Genomic DNA, 23198 nt, shown 5'->3' on the forward strand with positions numbered 1-23198 from the left:
TAACCAACAAAGAGGGTTCTTCCTTGAGATGCTAACACTTTTCTCTGCCGGGAACTACAAATTTTGATATTGTAGAAAGTAGACCACCTCCAACAGACACTAAAATGGGGCAACATGGAATAAAAGTTTACTCAACATTGTATAATGAGACACCAAGGATGTCCTTTTGTGACACTAAAGTACAAGTAATATAGTTGAGCAAACTATAGCATGAACTTTCTAGCAATTCCACACATAAGATTTTACAAGGAAGGTGAAAGACGATATGTTGTATTGATCCTTGGTTTATAAGGGCGTACAATGGTGCTATCTTAGAAGTGGCACGTAGGATAACGTTGAGGTGAAGGAGAAAGAAATCATAAGAAAATGTTTGTCTTCTTTTATTTAAGAGATAATCTCTTAGCACGATACGTCTCACCATGTTTTTAAAAATAGTTAGTTATTGAAGATAAGGCTAAAAGATAACTCATTGCACACATACTTTTATTATCACTTTTAAATACATGTAATGCTTAAGATAAGATTTATCTTATCAACCACTGGACATGTCCTAAGTGCAAAAAGTGTCTACCATTTTCGAGCTGTTAACTTTCGTACGGAACACTATTTTCACATGAAAAAACATGGCGGCTGTCATCGTAGACACTTTATACTAACATATAAACCGAGGAGCAAACAAGTCATGCTTTACACATGAATGTTTACCTAGCGCGGACCGATTTATCTGTGTTCTCACAAGAGTCATGTCTTTTACCAAGAAAAGACAAAGCATCTGAATTTCTTTGCTGCAAAGCAACAGCCTAGAATGGGCAACCCATCTGTCCAACGCAGGACCGTGCTGCTGTCAAGGACAGCACAACACAACACACGAAGGGAAAATGAAGCACGAAATCAGCGCAGGTAAAAAAAACCCAACTTATACCACTTGCTCGGCATATATACTGACAAACAAAAGCAGTCTGCCGTTTGTTAGATCGCAGGCACTAACAAATTGACAAACCCACCAGCGCACTGTGCCATAAATACCCCTCCGCTCCTCTCCCCCGTTTCTCCTCTCCTTCTCTCTCTTCTTCCTCTTCCTCTCCCCTTCACCGGCCTCCTCCTTCCTCCGCTTCCTCCTCACGCCCCCACCCCACCCGCTACCTCGAAAGCCCGAACCCTAAACCCACGCAGAAGCGGCGGCGGCGCGGCCTCCGCCTGTCGCATGCCCGCTGCCTCCTAGCAGCCTGGGCCGCCGGCGATCGCCGGAGTCGGGGAGGGCGGCGAGCTCCCGTGCGTCGGAGAGAGATGGGGGCGGGCGGGAAGGGCTGGCCGGAGACGGCGAGCCGCGGGGTGAGGACGGCCTGGTTCATGGTGGTCATGGTGGCGTCGCTGCTCGTCGCGTCGGCGCCCGTCGTGGTGGCCGCCGGCGACGTGGCCGTCACGCTCTGGCTCGAAGCGCGCCTCGGCTGCCCGCGCTGCCGCGGCCTCCGGGACCACCTCCGGGGGTACGCCTTCCGGAGCTCGCTCGTGGACATACCGCTCCTCTCCGTCCTTCGCTCCTTCGCCATCACCTGTAAGCTGCTCGCATTGCCTCCTTAATGCTGTTTTACTGCGCGAAACGGCGCAGGCGCTAGCAATCCTGGGGAATCTGTGTCTGTCTGGGTCGTGGTTGCTTGCTTCCCCATCCCCCGAGCGTTTTTTCTTTCATTTTCTTTGGACAATGAATGGAGTTTCGTTTGTCCTTGGAGCCTATTTTTGGGACTTTGAGCGCTTCGCTTAGGATTCTCCATATTTTTTGCATTTATGTATGAGGATCTGGTCACCCGAAAGCTACATCTGTGCTTGTCTTCTTTCGCTTGGGGGAGACGATCAAACTTTTAATACTAGTGGACTAGTGGAAGTATAAGTGTCGCCTGTTACTCTTCAATTCTGTACTAGTATACCTATTTATTTAGTAGTTATAAACCGCGTCATTTGCTTAAGTCCACAGCTTGAAACTTGAAAGGCATTTGAAAATTTTAATACAGTCTACACCAGCCATCATCAGATTCCACTAACCTGCTAGTGTACTTGTGCAGGCGTATACCTCGTGTGTGATACTTCTGGTCTCTCTCACGGCCCGTACCTTGGAACCACAACCTTCTGTTCCTTGGCTTCGCTGCTCATCTTGCTCATGAAGGCCTGCGTTTACAGTCCAGCTCAGGACATTGGGCCTGAGCTCTCGCCGTCATTGGCGGACCACAGGCTAAATATGAAGAAGCTATGGGGAATGCCTGCGCTTTTCCTGTCATCCTTGATCTTTGCTCTCGGCCATTTTGTTGTCGCTTACAGAACGAGCTGCAGGGCTCGACGAAAGCTGCTCATCCATCGCATTGACCCTGAATCGGTATGGCCTGTTCGCTTGAATCTCACTGCACATGACGGATTGCTGTTTCTGTTTGGTATTTATATGGCCTTTTCTGCTCCCTTTTCAGATTCTGGCTTACAAGAATGCCTTTCCTGGATGCTACAAGGTTCCTCGGTCGCCCACTCCGCACAGTGCGAAACTTTATTCAAGGAGCGAGAGCGAGACAAAGAGAAAAACTCTTGTGCACGATGACAGGGATATTCCAATCAGTTTTCTTGCTGATAGTGATAGCATGTTCACTGCTTGCCAGGGGATCACTGTACACTACAAAATGTCTGATCCATCAAGTTGCATACCTCCAGCTCCTGAATTGTTTCCAGAAACTAATCATGATGCTGTTTCGTCAAGCATTTCTCCTAGAAGACAGAGGCATGAGAGCCCACCAACAGCTTCCTCGAGTACCCGTCGTCTTTTGCATAGGAGCTTTAGTCATCAGTACCACCAAACATCGTTATATGCACCATTGTTGGTAGAACCGCTGACCTCTCCAACGGTGTCAGATGGCATCCCCTTTCTCAGTCTCGACGACGACAGCTTACAGGTGTGTTCGAGACCTATGGGCTTTGATCTCGAGGCTGGAGAGCACGGGAAATTTGCTGTTGTTTTGGTCCATGGGTTTGGAGGGGGAGTATTTGCATGGAGACATGTTAGTAATTTGCTTGCTCGACAAGTGGGTTGCACTGTGCTGGCCTTTGATCGCCCTGGATGGGGGTTAACATCTCGACCTCGCAGAAAGGACTGGGAAGACAAGAATTTGCCAAACCCGTACGAGCTTGAGTCACAGGTGATCCATCTTACCATCTATTCATAGATTAGGTCATAATCTGTTCTTAGGGTTGCATTATGTCACCTAAACTCCTAATTAAAGTCTAGCAAGTACCAACACCAACAGCATTTACCTCAAAGTTGCAGAGCAAATTTATTAATTTATTTTCACTCAAGTGAAATATTTTTTTAAATACCTCCCCCCACAAAAAATTATGGCTAACTAGGTGAAATGTTGTCTTTTCCAAAATATTCTTTGTGATAGTTAATTTTATAGTAAGTGCTATTGCCTGAATGCTTTTAGTTTCCACCCTCAGAGAGACATTTTATCTTGAGAATATTCTGTGTCATTGAGAGTTTGTCTTGTCACTGCAACTTTAAATAAATTCACTTTGAACTACATAACCTTTTCCTCTGTATTTCAAACAGCGTGATCATGTTTTAAAAACACCATTTTGTATGCCCTTGTGCAGGTTGATCTTCTGATTTCATTTTGCTTAGACATGGGCTTGGGCTCGGTCATTTTAGTTGGTCATGATGATGGCGGCTTGCTGGCACTGAGGACCGCAGAAAAGTTACGTGCTTCTGGAGATTCTAGGAAGGTACAGTATTGTGACTTTTCTTCGTCCATTGTAAATCAGCAACTTATCATAATTTTTGGATGGAAGTTTGTCGTCGTTGTAATGATCATATTAAATTAAATATTCCCCTGTGTGTTCCCAGGTTGAAGTGAAGGGAGTTGTTCTTATAGGCGTAAGCTTATCAAGAGAAGTGATTCCTGCATTTGCTCGTATACTCCTGCATACTCCTCTGAGGAAAAAGCACATGGTGCGCCCACTTCTACGTACTGAAATCACTCAGGTGATCAATCGACGAGCATGGTTTGATGCTACCAAGTTGACAACAGATGTTCTTAATCTTTACAAGGTAAACACTTGCATTAGTTTACATTTACCTTTTAATCTACCATGAAAGTCAAACCCTTGTATATAGAAGAATTACAATTTCAAACACAAATGTTTTTTTAATTCTGCCCACATTTAACTATTAATGACTGGCCTAATGAGCTTCTGCATTCAGGCTCCACTATATGTCGAGGGCTGGGACGAAGCACTCCATGAAGTAGGCCGTCTTTCATTTTCCACCGTCCTATCATCAAAAAGAGCAACGGAACTACTAAGATCGGTGGAAGACCTCCCTGTTTTGGTGGTAGCAGGCTCTGAGGATGCTCTTGTTTCTCTGAAGTCAGCACAAACTATGGCTTCAGAACTTGTAAATTCTGTAAGTTGTCTACCACTTGTCCACTTCATCTTGTGCAGTCAGAGTGGCCTATATTTCTTCCACAATATATGACATAAATTCTGGCTTGATTTGCTGCATATCTAAATAAATCTGTGTTTTGCTTCTTGTTGTTGTGCAGAGGCTAGTAACTATATCAGGATGTGGTCATCTGCCACACGAAGAATGTGCCAATGCATTGCTCTCAGCTCTTTCTCCGTTCATCTCAAAATTGGTATCATCAGATGATTCATTGCAAAGATTGTAGCATACACCTGTCCATCTTCCCTTTTGAATTTTGCTCTCTTCTGTGCCCTCTACATTGAGTAGATGACCTCTAGCTGTTGCGAGTTGGTGTGAGCCCATGTTAGTTGCAAAGTAGTGGAGCCTGACCCAAAATCTCAAGGGTCCTAGAGCTCCCCTAATTTATTTTTTGGTCATATGTATTTCTGTTCCTGATCTGTTCAATTGAGCAAGTTGAATCTGTACAGCCCATGCCTGCAGTGTTCCAGTTCACGTCTACCCCATCTCCAGCTGCTTCATTATCATTGACTAACTCCAGCGGAGCAAAATTTAATTAACAGATAGCTGAACAACAATGTGTTAGTTTTTGCTTCGCTCAAGTTCGAACTCAATTGTGTTTAGAAGCCTTCTCAATTGTGTAACATTTTGAGAATTTTACGTAACTTACGCGCGTAGTTTCTGCCTAGTATTCACACAATGTAGGTTTCCATTGAATATTTGTCCCAATGATGGTTGCAAAGGGGGTACACATGTCAGCGACATGCTGAGGAGATACTATGACCCTGCATTTGAACAGATTCTGGATGGTTTTATTGGCTGTGTCACCTCCGTGGCTTCACATGCCAACATTACTTGCCTGAGCTGTGAACTGGTGGTTGGTGAGGCGTGTAAATAAAGATGTCCCAGGATCAGCCAGCCTCACGTGGCTTGTGTTGCAACAGAAATTACTCTCTGAGGCTTTACACCATATATTTAGTGCAATTTAATTTGCACACCGCTGCCTTAGAACAAAAATAAAATAAACATCAACAATTCTCATACAGCTCCTTCTGGCGTGCTATTTGCTGGCAGTCGTTCCCTATCCCAGATACATGAAAGTTCAGAGGCTATCTATCCGAAATTATGAATATGTATATAGGAGTACAAGTTTCAGACTTATCAGACGGCAGACACCAGAGAGTAATAAACCAGCAATACAGTCTCTGTTGTATAGGAAGCACTGAAACCTAGCAGGTTGCTGGCATCATTCCTCAAGTGTCACACAGATTCAAGCGGTCAGCACTAGCAAAGATACGGAATATGAGAGAGATAATAATGACCATAATAAAATGAAGCTAGATAACCTGAATGATTTCTTTGGATAACCTGTGAAAATTCTGCATGCCTAGCAGACAAGAATTTCTATACAATGAAAATTCTGCATGCCCAGCAGACAAGAATTTCTATACAAGGTATACCCTATACCACTTCAAAAAGATTATTAATTTCACCTGCTGGGCATAACCCTATTTCACCATCTTTATCACGGTGGAGACGTGGTGGAGATGAGTCGTGGAGTAGCCATTGGTGATTTCCAGTTATTTTTTCACCATTGGCTTTTTTGTTACAAGCGTGGTTCAACATTCCCCGTTTTACCCAAATTACAGTAAACCGGAAAACGTAATTCTCTGCCTAATTTTTACCTCTTATTTGCGTATCATCTGGTACCCAGTCATCACTGGCGAGAACAAGGTGATCACCATCTCTGATGAGCTCAACCTCGTCAACTTCTGCGCCCTCAATTGTCAGGACCTTAGTGGGCATCATGTCAAACTTCTTCGCACCTAGTTGAAGAAGCTCCTTTATCGACCCCGGCAAGATCACAAGCTTCCCAGCAGTGTTCCCCATCTCGGGGCAGCTGATTGTCACCCTGATGAGTGGGTTGTGATGGGCCTGAGGATAAGTCGGACCGCCTGTTGCCGCAAGACCTCTTGAGAGCAGATGGTCAGTCTCCCGGCGCGGATGAGCCGAAGAGATGACACCAAAAAGAGAGTTGTGGAAGCTGACTTTCCTTCTTTGCGGAAGAACTTTGCTGGGTTGCTGCTCAACATCTTCATGGATCACTTTTTGCATCGAGGGATCACTGCTGAACCTGCCTAGCAACATAGGTGTCACCCTACCATTTGATGTGTACTTCCTTGGTGCTATCACTGATCTAAACAGGTTTTGTATTTCTTCATGGCCTTGTTGCTCAGCTAGAGCCCTTGGGGTCCAGCCGTTGCTGTCCTGCTTGTCGATGTCCGCTCCGTGTCTCAGTAACAACTCAACCATCTCAACGTTCCCGTCACAGACAGCACGGTGCAGCGGAATGTTTCCGTCTTTGGATGGCCTGTTTACATCGATGACATGCTTGAGTATCTGCTTGAGCAGTTCTATATTGTTTTGCTCGACTGCGGTGCAAGCATATAAGCTCGTATCCCCAGATGATAGTTCTGCACCGCCCTTGACTAACAGCTGCACAACCGTATCATGCTTCGCATACACAGCCTCCCATAGCGGAACCTTTCCTTCCGAATCTGGATATTGGAATAATTAAAGGTATAGTTAGCTAAGGGTATGATCGAACCTTAAAAACTCTTCGGGACTGGTATCCAGAATTAATAAGGCACTCTTGTACTAGCGAAGAATAATTTTTTTCCTTAAGTGATAAATGCTAATAAATTTCAGAGGAATTATGCAGATGATAGTTTTGCTTCATTATGATGATATATTTATATATATACAACAAGGGACTATCATGATTAGGCATACCCCTGGCATTTGGATCAGCTCCATATTCTAATAGAAGCTTGACACATTGCTCATTTCCTTTGGAAGCAGCTATGTGCTGTTGATCATAAAAATGAACCCTGTCACTTTCCTGCTTAACAAAAATCTTACAGAATAAAGAATACAGACGAGCATACTAACCAGTGCCGTACGCCCATCTTGATCTGACTCATTTGGATCCAAATTACGCTTAAGTAGTTGATGCAACAAATGGTCGTCTCCTCTAGTCACTGCAAAGCAGAGTGTAATTGGCAAATCCAGACGGCCTCGAGCTAGCATGCTCTCGATCTCCTTCAGAACACCCACCATTACGCCGTCTGTCTGCTCTTTTAGTAACTGCACCAAAAAGGGGATCTTAATAAGTCCTAGAACAATCCTTGATGGTATTACAGTTGTTCATAAGCAAACAACATTTGTAAAGCATTGTTATCGTTGTTGGTTATGGCTGGGAGCATCAGAGGAAATTAACCCGAGATAGACCCCATAATGCAACTTAAGGATCTTAGGTGAGCTAGCGATAATTTGGGGACTGAAGTTTCAATTTCACATATTGTTGATGCAGGTTCTAGTAGCGTTGCTCACGATCAGAAACATCTAACAGAGTCCATAATGTGCAATTTTGATAAGAGAGAAGATGAGTGTGAAGAGTAATATGGACAGTAAACCTGAATAAGGTTGTTCATTATGATAGTTCCATCTCCAACATTGGATTGAACAATGCTGAGAAAGGCCGTACGATTCATCCGTAGAAGCTGACATAAGGATCTTGTCCGGACTGTGAATAGTTGAGGCCTATAGCAAAGAACCCCAATTTCTCCAATAACCTCTCCTGACTTGGCCACTCCAACCACCTGGAGATTACCAAATACCAGCATATCATTTTAAGGGCCATTTGAGGCGTAAATTTACTTCAAGTTAAGCACCAAAGCAACAAAGGACTTTACCTGTTCTGCACCATGCTCCGCACCATTTGGAACCTCTACTAATTCCTGAAAAAGCGACATGTTTATTGATTGTTAAAATGACATATACACTTTTTTTTTGGGTGTAATAAAACTACTATCAGTATAACTACCTTTTTTTATCTGTACTCTTCTCATACATAACTATATCGACTACTCCCTCCGATCCATAATAAGTGTCGTGGTTTTAGTTCACTTATTATGCATCGGAGGGAGTAGGAAATAGAAAGGATATATCCTTACCACACTACCAGAAACTAAAATGTAGAAGTCAGTGGGTGCTTCATTCTGCAAAATGACGTCCTCCCTAGGTGGAAAATATTCGGCTTTCATCTCCGAAACCTTCAAAAGGAACCATGCAAAATGACAGCATAAGCAAAAGTTCAGGGAGTAACTACGTAAAGGAAAGAGTAAAGAATTACCATGGCCTCACCAGTTGAAAAATCAGATCATTAGATACTCCTTGAAACAAGTAAATGTTTTGAACCAGATTGAGAAACAGATATTGTGAAATGCTAGATCTAATAGCCTTAGGCAGCGCATCAAGTGTCTCTTGTTGTTGAAGACCTTCAGAATCTGTCCTGAACTTTAAGCTAAGATGTGATATCATCTGATCTTGCAACCGAGGTGGTAGCTGATTCCTAAGTGCAAAGCTGGTTGCTGCTTGAATTGTATCCCGCTTTAGTCGAAAAGAGAAAAAGAAAAAAGATCTCAGAGTCGAGTATTAAAATAATTATCCAACGTATATATCAACCAAAGGTTAGTCAAAGTCAAACGAAACTCACATATTTTCGAGTACGGCTGGTGCCATGGACAACCAAGTTGGTCATGTTGCCAATCAAATAAGCAGTCAGTCCAAGGTTAAAGAACATGTAGAAAATGTTGAAAATCATCTCCCTTATATTCTCCGCATGATAATCCCCATAACCCACAGTGGTAAGTGTGGTGATTGACCAATATACTGATGTTACGTAGCGAATCCACAAGCCCTTGGAATGAAAATCTGGCATGGTATTGCCAATCCATGTTTCCTTTGGGTCCGGGTACCTATCAGCAAGGAGATAGTAGAAGCATGCTGCACAGTGCACGGCAAAAAGTGTGACCTACAAGATAAAATGTAAGGAAATATGATATCATCATTCATCCAGAATATTGAAGTTACAGGAGAATACTCAAATGTTGAAACCACTTACACAAATGAGCTTTGCACATCGAACCCAGAAGTAATTGAAGTGTCTATCCTTCTCCAATCTAGTAAATGAAGAAACAGAGGTTAAACATGGTACGAAAGCATGCAATAGGTCAATCAACAAGTTTTAACAGTACACGTTCAGACTTAGATACTAGTTCAGGACCTCAGAACAGCAAACAAAACATAATTTTGTAAATTCATTCATTACCGCAAACGTACCTAGCAAAGAGAGAGCTGACTCTCCGGAGACGCCATAGACGAAGCATGTTGAAGAATCCATATGATCTGAGCTTTGAAGGTAGCATCCTGCGAGCAATTTCTGATGGGATGGTGGAGGCAACGTCAAGAACCAACCAGCTGGTAGCATAACGCCAAGCAATCCTCTTTGGATCATCTTCCAGCAAATAGGTCAGTCTGTCCAAGTAAGCTACAAAGAAGGTCAGGATGATGTCAACTGCGAAGATTGCATTCACGGCATTATCCGTCGCAGCTAGGCCTCCCGTAGGAATCCGAATGAAGCCAAATTCGAATGGGGAGACCCACGCAGAGTAGACCACGAGAACTATGAGGAAAGTCTCCCACAATCTGCATAATGTTAATACAAGATATCAGAATTTGTTCTTGCAACTACTGTAAAAATGTCTTATTTCTCTACAATAGAGACCAAATGAGCCCACTTAGAAGTTTAAATATATTTATTATTTATGTCGAGTTTGTTTAGCATTATTGCATACTACTTGGCTTTCACACGGCAGCTCAAAAGTTGGCACATATGGTACCAAGCACCTGGGTTCGAATCCACCTTTGCTCTTATCGAAAACTCGGGGTGAGAGTCTAGATGTACCACACTAAAGTACCCACTAATAATTATAAAAAAAGAGACACCTGAGAGAAAAGAAAGACTGATGATTCATGTAAAGACAAATATCACATGGAACGTCTTGTATATATGCCTTTTTTCTATAATGCGTTGGCAGTGCCTACCCTTTTTCACCACGAAAAATCACATGGAAAACACCCTTTCACGAAACATCATGAAACCATGTGAAGAGGTTTTATTGAACTCCAGAAGAAATATTAAATGTACGGGACGTGATATTGAATTAAGTACCAAATTTAGAGCTCAAACTTAATGAAGCTGGGAAGATATTATCATACTGATAAACATCCAAATGAATAGCGATGACCGGTAAACAGCAATTTGAAATTTGCATACTATATCTTCACATTAGAATTTTACATGGACCCAGAATATCACATACAAATGTAAATATTGTTTTGAGAATTTTACATTTGTACGTGCAGTTTCCACCCTGCACGGGCATGTAACGGGACACGTTTTTGTGCATATTAGCAAAATAAAATTAAGAACATTTAACCTTCACAAAAACAAGAGCAATTTGTGGGCGTTTCCTGCTGCTTTCCTTTGCTCTGTTTTGTTTTCGGTTGCTTTGTTTTCCTTTCTATTTTTGGCTGCTTGGCCTTGTGCATGCTTCACACCCTCTTGTTGTCTCTTCTAATACAAAACGAGACGTGTTTTGGTGAGAGAATTTCTAGCTTTTACCCCTAGTTATTGCAGTCTCACAGAGTATCAAATAGTTGTTTGATTGTCTTTTTTTTGCTCCTTTTACCTCGCAGTCGTGCCTTATTCATGGTTAAACCCCATTGTGAAATTTTTGGCCAACCTGACATCTGAACCCACATGTAAGACCAATGTGGCAACTGACACGGACTTCACATCCCAAAATATTGGGAAACACTTGTAGGAAGTCTCTAAAATCTAGGGAAATAAATCACATTTCACTAATTTTAACTCCAATTTTGGTTGCAGCCATTCTGTTTTTTTAAGTATATTTATAATCTAAATTTAAGGTATTTTTTCCATTTGTTTGGAATTTGAAAGTGAGTTTATACTCGGAACAAGTACCACATAATATGAAGTTAAGATGAGTGATATACTATTTTTCAAATTTTTGGAGAACTTCTATAATTAATTTTTAATACTTGGTGACATGGCATCCATGTAGCCTTCGAGTGAGGGCTGCCTATGATGACATGTGGGGTCGTCCTATCAGGCCGAGGATAACTTGTTAAATGGGATACATCTGTATCTGTACCAATATATAAAGTATCACTAGGGTGGAATCTAAATAATCTTGACCATTCACTTCAGTCTGATCGTACAGTCCACAAATTAAGTTGGACCAATGGAAATTACTCCATACCTTATAACTTATTTGTTAAATTTGTGGCTAATTATAATCATAATTCATAACTGCAATTTTTTTTCATATTGGTCAAGACGTGCCTTGCGTGTACACAATCACTAGTCCTGGATTAAGCACAGGTTCATGTCGAAAAGGGGAAATCTTGTCAAATTGGGTAACAGTTAACGCTGTGTGAGAATTAGGGAGTTAAAAATTCAGACACGCAAGAAATAAATATAGCCATAATAACAATTCAAGCCTGCAAAACTTAGTAAATGATGCAAAGGGCAGTAAACCACTGACCGTAACAAAAGCCGTAAATAAGTAATTAATAATGAAGAAAAGTTTTCGATGTGAATTCCGTGAATGAATCCTTTATTTGGGGAAGGAAGCACTGAAAAAAGAAGGGCAAAACGAGAGCGGGAGAAATGTTGGCATCAAAATCACGATTTCCTTGTCTGTGTTAGAAAAAGCAAGGACTAAAGCAGTCGTAAAGAGACCAGAGCCGTCCAAAGTAGGAAACAAAAAATAAATCAGAGAGCCAGAGAGGACGACTACTCTGTCTATAAACGCACAAACAAATCAATTATTCAGTTGAAGTCAAATCTAGAGAACATAAAGAAATCGAAGCGTTGGTATTCTTATTTTTAAATCCAACGAAGCTTTGAATCCTGTGTTCCACAAAATAACAACAGATAAGAGGCTCTGAAGATGTGATCCAAGAAGAAGAAGAACTTAGAGCATAGCAAATTATAACTTGACTCAGGCAAAGTACTAAAAAGGGAAGAGCACACATAATTAAACTGAGAAATTCACAGCCTGCGTGATAATATGATGTTAAAGCTAGCAACAAATATAGTAGTAAGAAAAAAAAAGGACAAAAATTGCGAAGCCTCTACTTGACAATAGCAGCTACCATTCATCAATCAATCCGTTAAAGTATAGCTGACATAGCTAAGTAGCTAAGGATGAAGGAGCCGAAGCGGAAACGACCAATGCGCAAGAGGACAAATTTTGAAACCAAGCGCTGCGGAGAGATAGAGAGATGGCGTGGCGACAGAAAGAGGAGCCGAGTAACACTGACGAGGAAGGGAAATTGTGGAGAGCAACGAGGAGGCGGCGTGTCGTTGTTACCTGTATCGGCGGTCGTAGGGCGAGATGATGAAGCGGCGAAGCTTGACGCGGCGGTTGCTCCGCGCGCCGAGGGACGGCAGGATGCCGCTGGAGAGGCTGTAGTGGCTGCCGTCCCGCGACATCTCCCTCTCGAGCGCGTGCGCGTCCCCGACGACGCCGCTGCCGCCCTCGCCCCACGGCCCGCACGCTCGCATCCTGGCGGCCCCGGACCTCGACGACATTGCGGCGCCTAGCTCGCTCACTCACCGGACCCCGCCGCCGGGCCGGGCGGGTTTAACGGACGGAGGGCCACGGAATCTTGCGGCGCGGCGCGTAGTTGTTAAAAAAGTCTGGGTCGGACTCGGATTCTTTCCCTACTTGCGTTGCTGGTTTGGGTTTGTTTTCTTGGGAAGCGCAGCGCGGGAGATGTTGGGAGTGGCGTGCCGCGGGCGGCGACGGCCCTGGCTCTGGCTGTGGCTGGGCAGAGGCGAGCGGAGGGATGGAGGGAGACGACTCCAGGTCCGGGGGCAGTTGGACTTGCGATCACGCGCGCCCCGAAGGTGGGTTTTATGGAGAACGCGCCTCCGCGGGTCGGATTCTGGGCTGCGGCCTGCGGGTCCGGCGGGGACAGTTTCTTTTTTCTTTAAAAAAAGTACGGTGGCGTGGCTAGGTCTTAGTTGACTGAGATTTAAAGTCTTAGTCAAGTGACATAATATGCTAGAGAGAAAAAGAAAAACTAAAAAAATAATTTTGAACAGATCTCAATGTAAAATCTCATAGATATAATATCAACTGAAACTTAATGAAGTCCTATTCAACTGAGATTTAACAAGCAAAATAGTAAGTGCCGTAAAGATTAAAGTACAGGTCATGTAAACATCGATATGACAAAATTAAAAAGACAACATAACGTTTCTGAACTTGGCACCAACTCCCGTCGCCTGCCTCCGGCAGCACAACAGCAGTCACACCGAAGGAAAAAAAATAACGGATCACCTCCTCACCCGAGCTCGATGTAGGTCCATTATTGACATGTAGCTTTACGGACCTCTAAAGTGGTTTATCAAAAGTGATGCCATTACCGCTAAACGAATCAGACCAGGACAACACCCCTGACACGTCATTGAACTCCAGATTTGGCACCCCACGACGATTAGGACGCCGAAGGCGGAAACCGTACTTGCCATTCATCAACGACGAACCCAGCACACGTCGTCTTTCAGATGTAGTAGACGCAGACCACAATCTACATCCGATCCAGGACTACCTTCCAAGCTCTACGCCGACATTGAAGCAGACGCCGTCGCAACGACGAAGTCCGATGACACATGTTCACCACAAGGATGCCGCCGCCGCCACGGTATCCCTGCTTAAACAGACTAGTTCCTAAATCCATCACCGTACATAGAGACGATCGCCACATCAGAGAAGAATCCGGAACTTCTTTATTTAACATCACCATCACCGCCGTCGAAGCCCAGACGTCAAACGATCGAAAAACTAAACTAGTAGGGGCCTAGAACCTAATGCTAAAACATTCGCACACATGAGATCTGGCGACCCTCTTCATCACCAACGACCAAGCGGTCACCGGCGAAAGGGAGCCATTGGAAGACGGCGCCGGAAGGCCTGGCTCTCTTGGCAGCGGCTAGGGTTTCTGGTCGCTAGCCAAAGAGCGACTCCAAAGCCCGGCGGGGGACATGTTTGCTTGCTGCCTCCTCCTCTGCCTTTTGTCAACGCGCCGTTTACGTGGTACACCGGCGTGTCTTCGCCCCTAACTCGGCTAAAAGGTAAAAGGAGTCGCACACGTGCGGGCTGGCTCCGAGGTCCAACGCTACGCCCAGTGTTTTCATCCCAGCCCTTTTTTAGCATGCTGTCCATGTTCTCTCTTTTCCGATCAAACACGAGCATTCGTGTTGGACACTGGATCCGAATAAAGCCTTTTGTTGAAAAGGAGGCGTTTTCGTTCCTGCGTCTCCTTTGAGTTGTTATCATGTTCAACTTATTACTAGTATAGGCACCTCTTTTCCTCACGTCCTCCTCTTTCCCGGTACTACTTCTCTTTGCTCTTTCTATATTGTGTGTATATATATGGTCCGCTCCATTGATTCCTTCGGAATGCATTTTAGACTGACCGTAGCCCCGCTTGTAATTTGGATATGAAAATTATTGCTCAGCCTCGTTAGAGCATCTCCAATTGGTGCCCTAACAGGGCATAACCGCTTTTTACATCACAGGGGCAAAACGGTGCTCCAATAGATGCCCTGTTTGTAAATCTTTTACTCCAAATTTAGGGCAGCTGCTACAAGACGAATCGCTTCGTATGCGAGCCGCCAACCGTCATGCTGAAACATCCTGCGCGGCACCCACACCTCTACCCGACCACTGCCGACGATGATTTCGGCTGCGAAGACCATGGCTGCACCCTCCCCCAACTCCGCCGGCACGGCAATAGCTGGAATAGTGGATGTCGGAGCTCCGCGGACAGCCGCACCATTGTCACTACTTCGGTCGCCGTCGCTGGCATGTGGCGTCACCAATTTTTCGGTCAACACTTTGTTCGACAGACGTCAGCGTGGCCATCTTCATTAACCTTGTTGTCGCTATGACCATGAATGAGTAGTTTTCTTTAGACTATGGGTCCATAGCAGGAGTTAGATGCCATCCTCTCTTCATTGTGCTTCAATACAAAGTTCCCATGAGCTGCCTCAGCGTGGCTACCGTCTACACTCCTATGAGCAGCCGCTCGGTTTCGCCCTCCTCGCGCACAAGGTGTTCGATGAAATTTGTACTAGGGTTTTTCTTTATTTTTTTTTCCTTTTTTCCGATGTGCACGAAGACGTAATTTGATGGAGATTTATTATCATAGAAGAGCTCATGTGACTCCAGTCTTTCAAATGTTTCCTCGTCGGATGAGGAATACGACTTGTCCGAGGAGAAGGTGATACGTCTCAAACATATTGATATTTTTTGATTCTTTCATGCTAATACCATACTACTTTCATAGCAATTTATATTATTTTTCTGGACTAACCTATTAATTTAGTGTCTCAAGCTAGTTGTTGTTTTCCGCATGTTTTTTTTGAGAAAATCATTATTTTGAGACCTTCAAACGTCACGAAGATTTTTGATGATTTTTCTGAGGATAACGAATCCAGAAAGCACCGGAACCTGCGGGTGGGGGGGGGGGAAGGGCACCCAGGGGCCTCGCGCAGCTAGGTGAGCCGTGCCAACCTATCGCGCGGACACCTCAGGCAGCGCCTTACCTCCCACACCCCCCAAGGCTCTATAAATTCCAAATATTCCGAAATCCTCTGTACATTTTTCCCCTTTTTTGCCGCCGCCGCAAGTTTCTATTCAAACATACTGTCGGAGGGGGAATCTATCTCCCGAGCCATCTTCATTAACCTTGCCGCCATTATGACCATGACTGAGTATTTTTTCTTTGGAGGGTCCATAACAATAGCTAGATGACATCCTCTCTCCCTTATGCTTCGATACAAAGTTCCTGTGAGCAGCCTCACATGATCGGGATCAATTTGATGTAATCGGTGTTGTGTTTGTCCAGATCACATCCCTCGCTGGCTGATCTTCTCTCTTCTCACCTGACCGCAGGAGAAGCAGGTATTGTTGTACAGAAAAGAGAAATCTCCAGTTTGCTCTAGGCGAGCCATGCGGTTCGCCTCTAGGCGACGGCTCACGCTGGCGCCATGCTGGTCACCGACGCCGCCGGCGGATTCCGCATCTCGGTTCTCTTGCCTAGGTTCTGCCGATGCGGAGGAGGTGGCGCATGCGGTTGAAGACTCCTCCCTCGGCGCCTCCACTCTGCAGTCTTCGGCTGTTCGCAGGAGGAAGACAGACGAGGAATTGGCCGCTGAGTTCTGGGTGGACATTGGCTACCCTACACCGGCGTCTAGGGTGTGGGAGAGACCGTCGTCTCGACGGACAGGTGAGGTTTTTCGTGTTTGCAGGTCAGACAAGAACGGAGAACCGTCGCTGGACTAGGCGGAGATCGCGGTGGCCTCTACGTCAGATACTATCGTGGATGTGCCGGGATCGAAGGAGTCACCGATGATACTTGCCGCGGCCGCCCGCGACGTCTCCGGGGTGCCTGTCCGGTCAAGAGCTCTAATCAAGCCTTGGATTGGCCCGATCCCTCCACCTCGGGTATCGCCACCAAGAACCCTCGGTGATCTCTTGCCGCATGTGTGTCTCGGTGATGGGGAGGCCTCGCCGGAATTCTGTTCGCCAATGCTGAGGGAGTTCTGGATTAGGGGGTGTCCGGATGGCCGGACTATGCCTTCAGCCGGACTCCTGGACTATGAAGATACAAGATTGAAGACTTCGTCCCGTGTCCGGAAGGGACTTTCCTTGGCGTGGAAGGCAAGCTTGGCGATACGGATATGTAGATCTCCTACCATTGTAACCGACTTTGTGTAACCCTAACCCTCTCCGGTGTCTATATAAACTGGAGGGTTTTAGTCCGTAGGAAAACATACAGAACAACAATCATACCTTAGGCTAGCTTCTAGGGTTTAGCCTCTCCGATCTCGTGGTAGATCTACTCTTGTACTACCCATATCATCAATATTAATCAAGCAGGACGTAGGATTTTACCTCCATCGAGAGGGCCCGAACCTGGGTAAAACTTCGTGTCCCTTGCCTCCTATTACCATCCGGCCTAGACGCACAGTTCGGGACCCCCTACCCGAGATCTGCCGGTTTTGACACCGACATTGGTGCTTTCATTGAGAGTTCCTCTGTGTCGTCGCTGTCAGGCTCGATGGCTCCTACGATCATCGATAGTGATGCGGTCCAGGGTGAAACTTGTCTCCCTGGACAGATCTCTGTCTTCGGCAGCTTTGCACTGTGGGCCAATTCACTTGGCCATCTGGAGCATATCGAAAGCTATGCCCCTGGCCGTCAGGTCAGATTTGGAAGTTTAAACTACATGGCTGACATCCGCGGGGACTTGATCTTCGACGGATTCGAGCCACTGCCGAGCGCGCCGCACCGCCACAACGAGCATGATCTAGCTCTGCCGCCTAACAGTGCCCTGAAGGCCGCACCCGCATCGGCTTTGACCTTAATTCGGAGCCAACTGCGCCGATCGAGGATGGGTGGATGGACGCCGCCTCGGGGGCTGCGATCCTAACGGCGATCGAGCCGAACACCAGCCCCGCACTCCGCGAGACTCATGATTCCAAGGAGCCGGACTCCTCTCCGGACTCCAAACCATTCGCGCCTCTGCCGATCGAATCCGATTGGGCGCCGATCATGGAGTTTACTGCGGCGGACATCTTTCAGCACTCGCCCTTTGGCGATATTATGAAATCACTAAAGTCTCTCTCTTTATCAGGAGAGCCCTGGCCGGACTACGGTCAGCGAGATTGGGATACAAACGATGAAGAAATTCAAAGCCCACCCACCACCCACTTTGTAGCCACTGTCGATGATTTAACCGACATGCTCGACTTCGACTCCGAAGACATCGACGGTATGGACGCTGATGAAGGAGACGATGAAGAACCTGTTGGAAATATGCCCTAGAGGCAATAATAAATTGGTTATTATTATATTTCCTTGTTCATGTTAATCGTTTATTATCCATGCTAGAATTGTATTGATAGGAAACTCAGATACATGTGTGGATACATAGACAACACCATGTCCCTAGTAAGCCTCTAGTTGACTAGCTCGTTGATCAATAGATGGTTACGGTTTCCTGACCATGGACATTGGATGTCGTTGATAATGGGATCACATCATTAGGAGAATGATGTGATGGACAAGACCCAATCCTAAGCCTAGCACAAGATCATGTAGTTCGTTTGCTAAAGCTTTTCTAATGTCAAGTATCATTTCCTTAGACCATGAGATTGTGCAACTCCCGAATACCGTAGGAGTGCTTTGGGTGTGCCAAACGTCACAACATAACTGGGTGGCTATAAAGGTACACTATAGGTATCTCCGAAAGTGTCTGTTGGGTTGGCACGAATCGAGACTGGGATTTGTCACTCCGTGTAAACGGAGAGGTATCTCTGGGCCCACTCGGTAGGACATCATCATAATGTGCACAATGTGACCAAGGAGTTGATCATGGGATGATGTGTTATGGAACGAGTAAAGAGACTTGCTGGTAACGAGATTGAACAAGGTATCGGGATACCGACGATCGAATCTCGAGCAAGTACAATACCACTGGACAAAGGGAATTGTATACGGGGTTGATTGAATCCTCGACATCATGGTCCATCCGATGAGATCATCGTGGAACATGTGGGAGCCAACATGGGTATCCAGATCCCGCTGTTGGTTATTGGCCGGAGAGTTGTCTCGGTCATGTCTACATGGTTCCCGAACCCGTAGGGTCTACACACTTAAGGTTCGGTCATGCTAGAGTTCTTATGGGAAATAGTATGTGGTTGCCGAAGGTTGTTCGGAGTCTCGGATGAGATCCCGGACATGACGAGGAGCTCCGGAATGGTCCGGAGGTGAAGATCGGTATATTGGACGAAGGGTATTGGAGTCCGGAAGTGTTCCGGGGGTATCAGGCTATGGCCAGCATGACCGAAAGGTCTTTCGGGAGCCCCGGCAAGTGTGGGAGGGCTGTTGGAAATATGCCCTAGAGGCAATAATAAATTAGTTATTATTATATTTCCTTGTTCATGATAATCGTTTATTATCCATGCTAGAATTGTATTGATAGGAAACTCAGATACATGTGTGGATACATAGACAACACCATGTCCCTGGTAAGCCTCTAGTTGACTAGCTCGTTGATCAATAGATGGTTACGGTTTCCTGACCATGGACATTGAATGTCATTGATAACGGGATCACATCATTAGAAGAATGATGTGATGGACAAGACCCAATCCTAAGCCTAGCACAAAGATCATGTAGTTCATATGCTAAAGCTTTTCTAATGTCAAGTATCATTTCCTTAGACCATGAGATTGTGCAACTCCCGGATACCGTAGGAGTGCTTTGGGTGTGCCAAACGTCACAACGTAACTGGGTGGCTATAAAGGTACACTACAGGTATCTCCGAAAGTGTCTGTTGGGTTGGCACGAATCGAGACTGGGATTTGTCACTCCGTGTAAACGGAGAGGTATCTCTGGGCCCACTCGGTAGGACATCATCATTATGTGCAGAATGTGATCAAGGAGTTGATCACGGGATGATGTGTTACGAAACGAGTAAAGAGACTTGCCGGTAACGAGATTGAACAAGGTATCGGGATACCGACGATCGAATCTCGGGCAAGTATCGTACCGATAGACAAAGGGAATTGTATACGGGATTGATTAAGTCCTTGACATCGTGGTTCATCCGATGAGATCATCATGGAACATGTGGGAGCCAACATGGGTATCCAGATCCCGCTGTTGGTTATTGACCGGAGAGTCATCTTGGTCATGTCTGCATGTTTCCCGAACCCGTAGGGTCTACACACTTAAGGTTCGGTGACGCTAGGGTTATAGAGATATTAGTATGCGGTAACCCGAAAGTTGTTCGGAGTCCCGGATGAGATCCCGGACGTCACGAGGAGTTCCGGAATGGTCCGGAGGTAAAGAATTATATATAGGAAGTACTATTTCGGCTATCGGGACAAGTTTCGGGGTCACCGGTATTGTACCGGGACCACCGGAAGGGTCCCGGGGGTCCACCGGGTGGGGCCACCTACCCCGGGGGGCCACATGGGCTGTAGGGGTGTGCGCCTTGGCCTGTATGGGCCAAGGGCACCAGCCCCAAGAGGCCCATGCGCCAAGAGATAAGGAAAGGAAGAGTCCTAAAGGGGGAAGGCACCTCCGAGGTGCCTTGGGGAGGATGGACTCCTCCCTGGCCGCACCCTTCCTTGGAGGAAGGGCCAAGGCTGCGCCCCCTCTCCCTTGGCCCTATATATAGTGGAGGGAAGGGAGGGCAACCATACCTAAGCCCTGGCGCCTCCCTCTCCCTCCCATGACACATCTCCCTCCTCCCGCAGCGCTTGGCGAAGCCCTGTTGGAATCCCGCTACTTCCACCACCACGCCGTCGTGCTGTTGGATCTCCATCAACCTCTCCTCCCCCCTTGCTGGATCAATAAGGAGGAGACGTCGCTGCTCCGTACGTGTGTTGAACGCGGAGGTGCCGTCCGTTCGGCGCTAGGATCATCGGTGATTTGGATCACGACGAGTACGACTCCATCAACCCCGTTCTCTTGAACGCTTCCGCGCGCGATCTACAAGGGTATGTAGATCCACTCCTCCCTCGTTGCTAGATGACTCCATAGATTGATCTTGGTGGTACGTGGAAAATTTTGAATTATTTCTACGTTCCCCAACAGTGGCATCATGAGCTAGGTTTATGCGTAGTTTCTATGCACGAGTAGAACACAAAGTAGTTGTGGGCGTTGATTTTGTTCAATATGCTTACCGTTACTAGTCCAATCTTGATTCGGTGGCATTGTGGGATGAAGCGGCCCGGACCAACCTTACACGTACTCTTACGTGAGACTGGTTCCACCGACTGACATGCACTAGTTGCATAAGGTGGCTAGCGGGTGTCTGTCTCTCCCACTTTAGTCGGATCGGATTCGATGAAAAGGGTCCTTATGAAGGGTAAATAGCAATTGGCATATCACGTTGTGGTTTTTGTGTAGGTAAGAAATGTTCTTGCTAGAAACCCATAGCAGCCACGTAAAACATGCAAACAACAATTAGAGGACGTCTAACTTGTTTTTGCAGGGTATACTATGTGATGTGATATGGCCAAAAGGATGTGATGAATGATATATGTGATGTATGAGATTGATCATGTTCTTGTAATAGGAATCACGACTTGCATGTCGATGAGTATGACAACCGGCAGGAGCCATAGGAGTTGTCTTAATTTATTTATGAATTGCGTGTCAACATAAACGTCATGTAATTACTTTACTTTATTGCTAACCGTTAGATGTAGTAGTAGAAGTAATAGTTGACGAGACAACTTCATGAAGACACGATGATAGAGATCATGATGATGGAGATCATGGTGTCATGCCGGTGACGATGATGATCATGGAGCCCCGAAGATGGAGATCAAGAGGAGCAAAGTGATGATGGCCATATCATGTCACTATTTGATTGCATGTGATGTTTATCATGTTTATGCATCTTGTTTACTTAGAACGACGATAGTAAATAAGATGATCCCTCATAATAATTTCAAGAAAGTGTTCCCCCTAACTGTGCACCGTTGCGACAGTTTGTTGTTTCGAAGCACCACGTGATGATCGGGTGTTAGATTCTAACGTTCACATACAACGAGTGTAAGACAGATTTACACACGCGAAACACTTAGGTTGACTTGACGAGCCTAGCATGTACAGACATGGCCTCGGAACACAAGAGACCGAAAGGTCGAGCATGAGTCGTATGGTAGATACGATCAACATGAAGATGTTCACCGATGTTGACTAGTCCGTCTCACGTGATGATCGGACACGGCCTAGTTGACTCGGATCATGTAATCACTTAGATGACTAGAGGGATGTCTATCTGAGTGGGAGTTCATAAGATGAACTTAATTATCCTGAACATAGTCAAAAGGTCTTCGCAAATTATGTCGTAGCTCGCGCTTCAGTTCTACTGTTTAGTTATGTTTCTAGAGAAAATTTAGTTGAAAGTTGATAGTAGCAATTATGCGGACTAGGTCCGTAAACTGAGGATTGTCCTCATTGCTTCATAGAAGGCTTATGCCCTTAATGCACTGCTCAGTGTGCTGAACCTCGAACGTTGTCTGTGGATGTTGCGAACATCTGACATACACATTTTGATAACTACGTGATAGTTCAGTTAAACGGTTTAGAGCTGAGGCACCGAAGACGTTTTGAAACGTCGCGAAACATATGAGATGTTTCGAGGGCTGAAATTGGGATTTCAGGCTCATGCCCACGTCAAGAGGTATAAGACCTCCGACGATTTTTCTAGCCTGCAAACTAAGGGAGAAAAGCTCAATTTTTGAGCTTGTGCTCAGATTGTCTGAGTACAACAATCATTTGAATCGAGTGGGAGTTGATCTTCCAGATGAGAAAGTGATGTTTCTCCGAAGTCATTACCACCAAGCTACTAGAGCTTCGTGATGAACTATAATATATCAGGAACATATATGATGATCCTTGAGATATTCGCTATGCTTGACACCACAAAAGTAGAAATCAAGCAGGAGCATCAATTGTTGATGGTTGGTGAAACCACTAGTTTCAAGAAGGGCAAGGGCATGAAGGGATACTTCATGAAACGGCAATTCAGCTGCTGCTCTAGTGAAGAAACCCAAGGTTGAACCCAAACCCGAGACTAAGTACTTCTGTAATAAGGGGAACAGCCACTGGAGCAGAATTACCCTAGATACTTGGTAGATGAGAAGGCTGGCAAGGTCGATAGAAGTATATTGGATACACATTGTGTTGATGTGTACTTTACTAGTACTCCT

General features: G+C 45.5%; 2 protein-coding genes across 2 annotated transcripts; one reads left to right on the plus strand and one right to left on the minus strand.

Moving 5' to 3' along the window:
* Positions 1-1046: 1046 nt before the first annotated feature.
* LOC119268503 lies at positions 1047-4948 on the plus strand. The gene is made up of 7 exons (XM_037550158.1): positions 1047-1555; positions 2061-2368; positions 2457-3173; positions 3628-3756; positions 3878-4081; positions 4235-4435; positions 4575-4948. Exons 1-7 carry the CDS (start codon positions 1288-1290, stop codon positions 4698-4700), a joined length of 1953 nt encoding a protein of 650 aa, XP_037406055.1. The 5' UTR covers positions 1047-1287; the 3' UTR covers positions 4701-4948.
* Positions 4949-5756: 808 nt separating this feature from the next.
* LOC119268502 (potassium channel AKT1-like) lies at positions 5757-13261 on the minus strand. The gene is made up of 11 exons (XM_037550157.1): positions 12760-13261; positions 9638-10003; positions 9420-9477; positions 9012-9329; positions 8660-8905; positions 8470-8568; positions 8209-8253; positions 7930-8115; positions 7406-7600; positions 7247-7322; positions 5757-7011 (listed from the first exon to the last, which is right to left on the minus strand). The coding sequence occupies exons 1-11, from the start codon at positions 12978-12980 to the stop codon at positions 6128-6130; spliced, it is 2694 nt and encodes an 897-aa protein (XP_037406054.1). The 5' UTR covers positions 12981-13261; the 3' UTR covers positions 5757-6127.
* Positions 13262-23198: the final 9937 nt, after the last annotated feature.

The sequence above is a fragment of the Triticum dicoccoides genome, chromosome 3A (genome assembly GCF_002162155.2).
Source record: "Triticum dicoccoides isolate Atlit2015 ecotype Zavitan chromosome 3A, WEW_v2.0, whole genome shotgun sequence".
NCBI classification, from domain to species: Eukaryota; Viridiplantae; Streptophyta; class Magnoliopsida; order Poales; family Poaceae; genus Triticum; species Triticum dicoccoides.